This window comes from Engystomops pustulosus, chromosome 8 (assembly GCF_040894005.1).
Source record: "Engystomops pustulosus chromosome 8, aEngPut4.maternal, whole genome shotgun sequence".
NCBI lineage: Eukaryota > Metazoa > Chordata > Amphibia > Anura > Leptodactylidae > Engystomops > Engystomops pustulosus.
This window is the reverse complement of record NC_092418.1, coordinates 26,104,342-26,117,039: the sequence shown is the minus strand read 5'-3', so window position 1 is coordinate 26,117,039 and position 12,698 is coordinate 26,104,342. Positions and strand designations below refer to the sequence as shown.

The window sequence follows — 12,698 nt, the reverse complement described above, 5'->3', positions numbered from 1 at the left end:
TGTACCTTCTCCTTGCAGTGCCACCCCACAAACTCAAATGTAATGGCAGCCAACTGGACCACCTACACACTCAGTTCACACCTAGAAATCAACCCATAGGATCTCCTCAATGGCCCCATTCTATGTGCAAGCGGGAGAGGGCATTTAATTCTTGCAAAACTTCACTATCCCCAAGTAGTTTTCTGTTTCTCCATTTGACAGACCCCATGACAAACAATTGGTATGGGACTATGGTAGCCCCCTTTACAACCTCAAAAATACTGGGATGAGAAACGAGATCCCTAGGACCATATTCCATTGTGTGGGAAAAGGAATAGCACAAGGATAAAATTCAAGATATCTGATGGATGCAAGCCCAAGGGCCCCTGATTATTTGCCTTACTGGGGCCCAGATACCACTAAATTACAGCCACATTGTGCCCTTTTTTTAGGTATATCATTGGCTTTTCAATTGTCTCAGCAGATAACGTCGCTTTAAAGTTGACTTCAGATAAATTCTTTTATTCTTTTTTTCCTTGGCTGGATATTAGAGCAAACGTATTCATGTATTCAGCGCTAACCAGTGATCCATTAACAATGATTAGCACATAACACAAGGAGTGTTTCCTACAGAACACAAAAAGCCTCTGTAGCTAAACAAACCAAATGTTGTTTTCTTCATTACCCGGTGGAAAAGTAACACAAAAAAAGCACAAATTTAAGGGAAAACTACTTTTTCCAGCCGAACAAGAACATGTTGAAGCCTCCTCCCTGACAGGTTGAGGGCAGAACTGCAGCCAACTTCTATTTGAACAGCTTGTGTATTTATTGAGGAAATATTTGATTTCCGAGAAGTACACACCTTAATCCAGAGCACAAATTAGAAAGGAATCAGGTGCAAACACCGACAGAAAAAGAAAAAAAAATCCAAAGAAAAAACACAACTGCAAGACTGGAAAGACCTGGGATGAAATTTCTAAGTTTAGGTGGGTGTTCTCCAGGATTTGTCAATAAAGTTTGGTGCTCATATTTTTGTAAATCAGATGCCTCAATATGGCCGCCAGAGCTCAATTTAAAAATAATAATCCAATAATTGGTCATTCCAACTCCAGTTACTGTATGTGAAGTTAAAATTAGTGGAAAGTAGTGACTTTTGGGGCACAGTGGTAATCTGTACATATGGTGCTCCATATCTGGCTACAGCTCATCTTAAGGACGTACAAAGGATCACGCTTGTTAATATCCAACATGCCCATCGCAACATCTCTCATCCCATAAGTCATTATGGGAAAACATGCAAATAAGTTTTCCAGGATAGGATAAGGAAACCACGGCTCTTTTACCTACCTTGTAAGGCAGATCCCATCAAGCATGACCTACAAGAGGCCTTATGACATGATGCGGGATTAATACCAAACCAGTATATCTATTCCAGAAGGAACAAACCCCCAACTGTAGACAGAACTGTTTCGACCTGGTTGGGTCTCAGTACAGCGGAGGGAACTGGTTTTGCTGTGACTTGTGAGGCTGAGGCTTGTGACTAGGGTCGGGAAGTAGAAGTTCTTCTTATGGAGACTGGCAATTAAGATCGCCTTGTAGGCGTGTGGAGACTTATAGCCATGGGGCATTCTGGGAAAACATAAGTCATTGCTGGCTCCCATACATGTCAGATCATTGACTGATTGAGCTGGAGTGCATTCAGTCCAGTTTTTCCCCAATATCTATGGGCACCTGAAGACCACCAAAATCAAATAGTAGAACCCAATTGGTTTTCCAAGATCAGAATGGTGCGGTAATCCAAATATCCTTAAACAGAGATTGAATGGAGGCCCATACATATGATGAAAAAGCCATTTAACTGGCCAAATATCTCATGTGCATAGGAGGTGGTATGCTACGCTACCATAGGGTCTGACTGACCTCCCACAATGAAACTGAATAGTATGGGGGAGAGGAGAACCCTGGAAACAATCCGTTGTATCACCAAACATGCTATATTGTCAATATATGGGCCAAGACTTGACCAGTACAAAAAATCCCTTAGAAGAAGAACCTAAATGCAGAAAAGGCCATCAAAGAACCCATAATGCCACACTCCACAGTTCGGCATAGCCGCCATTTTGTCTTCTTCCAAGTGAAAGCATCTTAGGTTTGTTACACAAACATTCCCAATGCCAGGGATTTTCCAACTAAGAACGAAACTAGTCGGCTCCTTGGAACTTTTCCACGGATAATTAAATCACACAGGGTCAACCAGAAACCCAGTTTCAGTTTCCAGCTCTGCTGGGTTACTGCCTGTCCTGAAGGTCTTTATGGCCATTTCACTCAGGAGGGTAGAACAGTAAAACACAACATAACTGCAGCAATTTATCGGAAAACTGAGCATGAATGATATCTAGGGCACGTTCCCACAGCTTCAGAATAAACACAATCCTTACTAACGCAGTCCAAAGTTTAAAAACTATTTAACTATTACTAAGCCTATTGTTAAAGACCCTAGTAGGGAACTTTGAGTTAATAATGGGGACCCCTTATACAAAACCTAATTTATAGGTCAGCGATGAAGAGCGTCTGTTACTCTGGAGGACCTGGGACATTCATGTGGCACAAACTTATCAGGACATCTACCACCAGGATGAAAGACTGTATGCAAATAAGTTATGGGTTAACACCTGGAGCCCCTGACGCTCATTTGCATACAGTCTTCCATCCTGGTGGTAGATATCCTTTAACTTTTTAATGGACAGTTGGTGTAATACTTCAATTCCCCTGTGGAGGCACTGCAGGAAAAATGAAAAATTTCCGGAAAGATTACCGCTCATCACTATGGATCCCAGTAGCTTGACATCAGAATATCGGCTAGTGACGATAAGGACATATGCAAAATGGAAAAACCATAAAAATTCCATTAGGATTTTATTAGTTAATTTCTAATTTCTAAGTAAAATCTGACGCTACAAACAAATTGCCTTTTGTTAGTTTCCGTGTCGTTGTGTTAAAGGGATTTTTTATTATTTTTCAATATGGTCTTCATACATGAAGCATTTAGCACGTATACAAGGAGGAGGCCGGGGCAGAGGTCATTTTGTCAGTGCACATTCCTCAACGCTTGCGAGTTGGAAGAAGTTTCACCCTCATATGAGAAGCACAATTGAAAACATTTTGAACAATCCTCCCGGGAGACTGATCCTTTTCATTCCCTTTTCACTAAAGAGGGTTTTCCCACAGAGGAGGGGGGGAGTAGCTGGACCTCTTCTCTATAAACAGCCCCAAACACACCACAAAAGCAGCTCTGATCGCCTCATTAACGCAACACAATACAAAAAGAATTCTCCTTTCTAAGAAACAAAAACAACCAAATACAAAATCAAAAAGTTCCAAAGTTCCATTCCATACAAGTTATAAAGTTTGAGGCAAATGAAAATTTTACTTTTTAAGTACCATAAACTTAAGTACCATGGTGTTAATCATGGGGAAAAAAAAAAGATTTATGTTGACCAAATACACAGATTTTGGGACCATCAACTACTGATGTTTTTGACGGTTTCCCATACTCCAATTGGTAGATTAAGGAGAAGAAGGATCGAGACAATTTATTTTGATATATATGATCCTTTAGTCTTGGGGGAGTGGGGTTCATCCATTATCTGGAGTGTTTGGCAGTGGATCTCCCCATACAGTAGACATGCACGCTCAGCTGAAGTGTATGGTCATCTTTAAGTGATTGGCCAAGTTAAATTGTGGTTATGGGATAACCATCAGTAAGGGTCGGACAGCTGGTATTCCCATTGATGATGGCACGGCATCCATTGAGGAGGCAGCCAGTCAGGATCAGGATCCAAAAGACCAGGCCCATTCTCAACCTGCTGGTTCATCAAGCAGGGGGGAATGAGACCCTGTTGTTTCGATGATCGATGGAAATCCCAATGGTCAGACCTTGTTCCCATTCAATGTCTACAGGAATATAGGGAAACACCTCAACACAAAGCTTGTCGATCTCAGACACTCATCCCTCATTTCCATCCCTCCTTTAAATGTTGAATAGGGTGTTAGGGCGCATGCATGGTCAGCTGTTTCATCCATCAGGGGGAACGGGACCCCATTTGTGTGAACCAATGGTCAGACCCTCACCAATCACATTGTTATCCCCTATCCCGATTAATAATTAAACTTGAGACTGAACTCCAGCACCAAATGCCACCATGACAGGTATCAGAGAGTGACCCACAAATAATATACACATTCTTAATATAGGCCTTTAAAGGGGTTGCTTATTTATACCCTATTATAGTATTTGGACATAAAAGAGGTTGGGCGCAGTATGGGAAGCCGACTATGGGACCCATTAACACATGGACAAGTTTTCAGGCTAGTCAGATCACCATCGGTCAACTTATTTGACAGGTGTCCTTCAATGCATGCCAATAAAATTCTCCTTCAGTTTTTTTATTAAAGGTGATGTAAATGTGACAAATCACAGATGCCTTGTCTTACGGGTGGTCACCCAAGACAAACTGGATTGTGTAGACCCCGGGTCAAGACTTGTAATAAGTTCCACCACATAAGATATGGCATTTATAATACCGCTCTCATCTAAGGTGGCAGAGGGACGTTGGGTCCCATCAAACACCAACATCAAAGTTAACTTCTAATTTTGCACTCATATAAAAAACACAATGGATCATCATATTAATAAGAAGGTTACTCACTGGGCGAGCGTCCATGGAAGTAGTTATAGTACTGGGACACGTAAGTCAGGATGCTGAGTCGGTCTGGGACCTTAAGTTTGACCATATCTTCCGCATCCAGTAGAGCTGGAATTCCAAGCTGTTCCTCGGCAACACGGAAAGCCTGCAGCATGGACGGATAACACGAGACCCATGGGAAACATTTCATACAACGAGTGTCGCATTACCAGGCCTGTTCTTAGTTAGTCAGGCAGCTGGAGAGTGGACCTCCGGTAGCCCGCTGTGTGAAGACATTATCTCATAGAGCTACCATCAGCTGTGTACTACTGTCTTATGTATTCAAGAAGCCTGCATAAATGACTCATTAACATATATGCAAATAATAAACCTTCTCTGTACATACTATTAAACATAACCGCCAGCGAGCCTCCGAGGAGTTGGCCGTATGTACACAATACTTTCGTATTCGGTATGGTAGTGATACTTTATCTACTTGTAGATACTGGATTGTTTGCTACTTTTGCTTAAAGGGGTGTTTCAGGAAATACTATTTATGGCCTTTCCCTACAATAGGCCTTTAACAGATGATTGTTGGAAGGAAAGACACAGACATAGCTTTTTGGCACCGTTATACACAGATCTTATGGAGCAAGAAGAAGTTTGTCCGTGTGGAAGCGTTGTCAAATTGTTTGGTGGGATATGACCTTCCAAAAATGTCATGGCCTATCACTAGGAAATGTGATCACAATAGGAATGGTAACCTCAACTGATCCTAAAAGGAATTGGGTTGCCAGATTCTCTGGTCATTGTGAGGATAGGTTTAGAGATGACCAGTTCCCACCGGCCAATCATAGCCATGGCAATCCAGCAGTATGTCCAGGTTAGGCAGCCGAACCCGAATGCCGAACCCTACCGCTCATCTCTAGATACATACCATCACTATAAGATCAGTGGAGGGGTCAGATATCAATCAGCTTTTTTGAGCTGTCTCCAGCACTAAATTCCAATGTCCCCAACAAAGATCCCACAGAATGGTTACAATTTTAAGTTTTCTATAGTTGTGGTCCCCCTCTGGTTGTACCCCCTTAAATTTCAACTATGAAAACGCGTACTCACCAAGTGATTGTTCTCATAGACATTCTCCTTGCTAAGAGAGTTAAAATTTCTGTAAAAACAAAAGGAAAAAAAATTGGATTAGTTTCCTTCACTTATTCACAACTACTGTATGTACAGGTGGTCCCCTACTTAAGAACACCGGACTTACAGACAACCTCTAGTTACATACGGACCTCTGGATGTTGGTGTAGCCTTAGGCTACAATGCGGTAACATTTATCTAAGGTGTCTGTAATGAAGCTTTAGTGTTAATCCTGGTTCTGATGACAACCCAACATTTTTAAAATGCAATTGTTACTGACACCAAAAAAAAAAAAATTTGGCTGGGGTTACAATTATAAAGTATACAGTTCTGACTTACATAATAATAATAATAATAATAATAATTCTTTATTTATATAGCGCACACAGATTACGCAGCGCTGCACAAGCATGTCAAATTGGTCCCTGTCCCCATGGGGCTCACAATCTAAACAGCCTAACAGTATGTTTTTGAAGTGTGGGAGGAAACCGGAGTACCCGGAGGAAACCCAAGCAAACACGGAGAGAACATACAAACTCTTTGCAGATGTTGACCTGAGTGGGATTCGAACCCAGGACTCCAGTGCTGCAAGGCAGAAGTGCTACTCACTCCGCCACCGTGCCGCCCAAATTCAACCTAAGAACAAACATACAGAACCTATTCTATACGTAACACGGGGACTGCCTGTACAATTATTTGATTTTCTGGCCAAATTTCAGCCTAAAAAGCAAAAATTTTCTAAAAATAGACACGTGTACACGCCATGACCCAAAACAGTGGTCACCACCAAGAGTTTCTCCTGAAGGAATCTATATGATCTGTTGTCTTCCAAATACTGAGGAACCACAAGTTGGAATCCACCCATTATAGTTTGAAGGCCACAATGGGGTGAAGCTCATGGAGGACGTCTGTAGTGTTCTCTCGGAGTCGGATTTGCCTGTTCATGTTTGTTTGTGAAACGTGTAAAAACAAAAATTTTTTCTGGATCAGAGAACGGGCCAAGGAAAGCCGTCCTGTAATCCTATGCCAGCCTCAGCTTCAAGCTCTGGAAGAAAATTCTACACCAAGGGGTAAAAGGGGGGAGGGCATTATAGAGATTTGGGACAAAAAGTTTGTTTAAAGAAGACAGTGGTCCTGTGACCCTGACAGTAAAGATTAAGATGGTCCCTGCCCCCTCCATGGTTTTGAAGCCCAATAAAAGGGTCTGAACATTGTTCTCACCTCTGCTGGGTTCTCAGTAATATTATAGTAGACTTGTAATAGCTAAGAGGGGAGGGATGTCCACCTCTGCCATAAGTGCACACTTAGAACTGATTCTAGAGAGACAGAAAGAAAGAAACAAAGACAAAAAAAAGAGAGAGCAACAAAGAGAATGAGACAAAGATAGCAAATTATAAAATGTTTAGGAAATAGTGAACAAAACTCATAGAAAGAGACATAAAGAAAGCAAAAAAGGGGAGTGAAAGGAAACAAAAGAGTAAACATGTAGGAGAAACAGAAAGAAGTAAGATCGAAAAGAGAAAGTGTAAGAAAGAGAAAGATAAACAGTCAGAAATATAGAGAGACTGAAATAGGGATAAAGGCAGCATGCCAAGGAAACAGAAAGAAAGAGTAGGTCACAATGAGGAAGAGAAATTGTGAAAGAGAAGTAGACAAAAACAGCAGTAAACAGAGAACAAAAGAGGAAAGAAATAGAAAAAAAAAAAAAAGAGTAAGAAAGAAAAACAGAGACAGAAAGAGATAAAATAGAAACAGCTTTAGGTCAAAGTTACGCATTGGCAATAATTCCTACAAGTGAGTCCGACCAGCAACTCCTCCAACACCACCACGTTACGACCAGCTCCTCCACCACTACGTTACGACCAGCTCCTCCACCACTACGTTACGACCAGCTCCTCCACCACTACGTTACGACCAGCTCCTCCACCACTACGTTACGACCAGCTCCTCCACCACTACGTTACGACCAGCTCCTCCACCACTACGTTACGACCAGCTCCTCCACCACTACGTTACGACCAGCTCCTCCACCACTACGTTACGACCAGCTCCTCCACCACTACGTTACGACCAGCTCCTCCACCACTACGTTACGACCAGCTCCTCCACCACTACGTTACGACCAGCTCTGAAAACCACAAGCTCAAGACCATCTCCGCCACCACCTTGCGGCCAGCTCCTCCTCCGCCACCACCACCACCTTACGGCCAGCTCCTCCTCCGCCACCACCACCTTACGACCAGTTCCGCCACCACCACCTTACGACCAGTTCCGCCACCACCACTTTACAAACAACCACAAGCTCAAGACCATCGCCACCACCACGTTACGACCAGCTCCGCCACCACCAGCTTATGACCAGCTCCGCCACCACCAGCACCACCTTACGGCCAGCTCCTCCTCCACCTCGACCACCTTACGACCAGTTCCGCCACCAACACCACCACTTTACAAACAACCACAAGCTCAAGACCATCTCCACCACCACGTTACGACCAGCTCCACCACCACCAGCTTATGGCCAGCTTGTCCTCCACCTTCACCACCTTATGGCCAGCTCCTCTGCTCCACCTCCACCACCACCTTACGGCCAGCTCCTCTCCTCCACCTCCACCCCCTTATGACCAGTTCCGCCACCAACACCACATTACAACCAGCTCCCCCACCACCTTTTTACTACCCTCTCCGCCACCACCACCTTACAACCAGCTCTACATTTTTGTCAACTGGCCAAAATTTTCAGACGAGTACAGTTCCCAGGAATATTATCTGATCATACTTTTTTTCACCCTCTTAATGAAAGCCAACGAATAAAACAATAAAATTCAACCCAACAATGGCGATGGCAGGATAAATAATTAACAACAGGAGACAACATTGGTCATATCAGATGTCCCCACCCGAGTAACCATGCTGAGATTATACAGCCAGGCGACCCGCCGTGGCTGTAGTCACATCCTGAATTAATTTGCATGGCCGGACCCTCTAGTCTCCATCCAGGTGCTTCCTGTAACACAACACACAATGACACCGCCACATGCTGGAGTGACAGGACCCAGCCAGGAGATGAGAAGATTACAGCACACAGATAAAGATCCCCTGGCTAATGAAACAGGACACGCAGACAATGCCCAGCAGAGACATAACAATAGGGCGAGGATGAAAGATCACATAAAAAGGAGCTATACGGGATTAGGGGACAAAAAATAAATAAATAAATAAAATTGCTTTTTTCAGAAACAGCGCCACCCTTGTTCACTGATGGAGTCAGGTATTGCAGCAAGTGAATAACTGTTCCAGAACGGGAGAGTAAAATGTTCCAGAACGGGTGAAAACAATAAAAATATTTATTTGGGTACATTCCCAACAATCTTATTTGCAGCAGTTTCTCAGGGAAAGAAATGTGTTGAATCATTCCTGCCACATCACTGCTGGCAGACGCTCTACACACGCGGTACATGTCAGGAACCACAAATTCCGCCTTCTTGGCGCTGTCGCATGCAGAGTCCCAGGGTGATGACCACTCATTACCACAAACTATTTAAGGGATGGGGGGAGGATGACGATCAGAGAATTTCTGAACATCTGGTCAACATTGTTTGTCCAGTGAATACGTTTTTCAGCTGGTAACATGGACGGATTCTAGTTTTGATGGATTGAAAACCAAACCTGGTCAATAGAGATGAATTAAGGAGGGAGGGCCCATTGGAGGATCCTCTGGTACTCCGGTGGGCCATCCACACACACACTAGATGGATAAGCCATCTTTAGGTAAGGCCAGGACTTTGAATGGATTATTGGCCATCAAAATTTCAGACAATGGCATCAATGCTAGCTCATGAAGGACTGACACACCCCTTCCAATCATGTTCTGAAGGCCAAACCATCCAAGTTGAAGCATAGCAGCTAACCGGCAAGCGTGCAAGACATGTCTCCCCCCCCACCCCCTATCCCATCGATAAGTCACGAGCGGTGTTGGAGGCTCGGCAAAACATATGACAACCTGTACTGCCAGTAGTCTAGGAAAGTTGGGTAACAACTGATATATCTGCACTTAAATGGGTTGTCCCAAGTATAATAATTATATTCTATCCACAGGACTAGCTCATTGGTGAGGGACCAACTGCTGTGACTTCTGTGACCCGGAGAACAGTGATCCCGGGAGCAGGGAGATGGAGCGTGCGTCCTGTCCTTCGATTCAATTATATGGGAATGAAAGAAATAGACGACCACAGTCCAATGGACACTGAATGGAGTCGTAAGGCGCAATTCTCGTCCTGCAGCTCCACCCGTTATCGAGAACAGGATCTCCATTCTGCAGTTCTCGTGATCGGTGGGGATCCCATAAATTGGACCCTCACCTATCAGTTAGATATCTATAGGATAAGGGGTAACTTATATACTTGGGATAACCCCTTTAAGACCCCCAGAAATTGGCAGACCTAAACAGAGGATTGGCAATACCACCACGAGTTGACAGACAATCCCCATAGGAATTGTCCCCGTCTCTTCCTCACCCCCTGATTTGGGAGATCTCACACACAGATTCTATTATCTCCCAGTACAGCTGTGTGATATCAGCCAGACATAAAAGAACAAGTCAGCTCCAGTGAAAAACACAGGAAAAAATACCCAGTGACTCGGAGACCCCCGCACCCAAAATAGAAGGCATTAGGATTGTTTTATCCGGCTTCCTCAAGTTTCCTGCGCGGGAGACTTTACAAGGATGAGAGCGCACATCCTCATATAGTCAGCAGCTCCGGCCCGAGATTCTGAGTCTCTGGATATTCAATTTTCTGACCCAGTGGTTCCTAACCTTGTAGTCCACAGAAGATTAGGGATAAGACTGAAGGCGGCTAAGGCTTTAATGTTATAATAAAGGGGGTTTACAATATTGATGGCCTATTCTTATCTGATCCATGTTTGGGGGAACAACCCCATCTCGGTGGTACTCCAGGCAATAGGCAACCAAGCTGCAGTACCAGGCACAGCCACACTGTATGGCACTGTGCCACCTCCCTCTGCTTAAATGGAGTTCCAAGTATTGGATCAGGTTAGACTATACCAATTTTGGCAAGACCTGGAGTTCATATAATCTGTATCAGGATGTCCCAAGTGGGACATCATGAGTTGTGAAGGATCAAGGAATAGGATAAATCTCCGGCAGAGGCGTATTCCTATGACTCTATGGAGACCATACACATTTTTGGTCAAGCTGAGCATGTGTAAGGAGTTACATGTTAGCTGTAGTGAATTACAGTATGACATTAACACTCAAAGGAATTGTGCTACCAAAGCCTGATATGAACCATCTACAGAATAGATCATAACTTATGGTATGACAGGGACATGACCAATTGGACCTCCACCAATCGCGAGAACATAGTCCCATCTCACTCATGCGGTTTGAGCGGCAAGTTACACATGCACAATCTAAAAATTCTCTTAAGAGTCATCTCTTTCCATCCCATAGACGATATGCATCTTAGGTGGGACCCAATCTCAACCTGATGGGTACCATGGAGTCCTGGTGGGATGTTCTGTTTCCATAGTGCACCTCATGACCCCACACCTTGTGGATGACCACATACAGATCTTATTACTCCAATTCCAGTGCCCAAGGCTTCATTATAAGCAGTGGAAGGAGAAATGTAGGAAATACTGTATCTGAGGTTTCAGCTGACACTTGTAATACATTACTGACAATTATACTGGTGGAGAGGGATTTATTGCACATCATACGTTGCGACGGGTGAGGTCAATACAAGCTGTCGACACACCATGGCCTCAAGCAACGAAGAGAACACCTACAAAGCAAACACCTTCTATCATTGTCTACGCTATCTGTATTCAGGCGGCAAAGTATAAAGAAACAGAGCAATGGAGTGACCAGGTGTGATGCCTATACATGCCTAATATATAGTCACATTTTGGCTTCTGGGATGTGGTTCACTTTAAGGTCCCTACGTTGAGACTGTATCAATTGTAGTACTTTATGACCAGGGAGTTTTGAACTCCCACCAATTACCCATCAATGAGTAACCCCAAGGATAGACCATTAATATCATAGTCCCAGATGATCCCTTTAAGAAAATATTGGAATAAATAACTACTGATCTCATTCTTGCTCCTGTGTCCAGGTCATCAGTGGAGAACATGTATCACAGAAGACGTATTTTGGGCTGGCACAGATGTTACTGGCACATATAACAGGCAGGACATTTATCCTCCCCGCTCAATGCCGGCTTGTTTTCACATTTTCCAGCGCTGCCCACACACAAAGTGCTCCCTCTCACCACGTCTTATGAATGGCACATTTACTTCTGAGGACGATCACCGCCCTTGATTCAGGGCCATAAGTGACAATGTTAGACAGGTTCAGTTATACTTCATCAGGCAACCTTAACACATTATGGCACGTCTTCTTGTACCGTAGTCTCAAAAAATCCGTTTCATACCCTCTATGGCCACCTCTAAATGATGATTTGTTGCAACAGCAAGTCATACGAGCAGTTGGACCGCACCAGTGACATCATACAATGGTCTTATGGTGGGACTATATGAAACCTTAGAGTCTTGCAATAGAGGTTTTGGGCACCATTTGGTTGCCTCTACCACTAATGGTGGCATCTGGCTAGATACTTACATGAGGTCCGGCCGGTGTTTATGTAGAATGGCACAGAAGGCTAGCCCGTCCCTGAACGACGTGGTCATATTAGTAATGTTCACATCGCGATATCCGTCACACTGCTGCTTGCACCACTGCTGCAGAGCCTTGATAGCCGCCATCTTGGAGGAGACTGCAGAAGAAGGAGGTTAATGTTAATATCAATGAAAAAGGAGACAGATGTAAAAATATAACATTATTTCCATGGGGCAAATGCTCCAGGCACT

The 12,698-nt window shown here is 43.8% G+C and overlaps 1 protein-coding gene across 1 annotated transcript in view; it reads right to left on the bottom strand.

Annotated features, from left to right (window-relative positions):
* Positions 1-12,698, bottom strand: part of MICALL2 (MICAL like 2) — a 44,656-nt gene that overhangs the window by 28,242 nt on the left and 3,716 nt on the right. Inside the window, exons 2-4 of the mRNA XM_072120383.1 lie at positions 12,451-12,604; positions 5,784-5,832; positions 4,689-4,830 (exon numbers count right to left, since the gene is read on the bottom strand). Of these exons, the coding sequence (XP_071976484.1) occupies positions 4,689-4,830; positions 5,784-5,832; positions 12,451-12,593 (334 nt within the window). The 5' untranslated portion in view covers positions 12,594-12,604. The remainder of the gene's footprint in view (positions 1-4,688; positions 4,831-5,783; positions 5,833-12,450; positions 12,605-12,698) is intronic.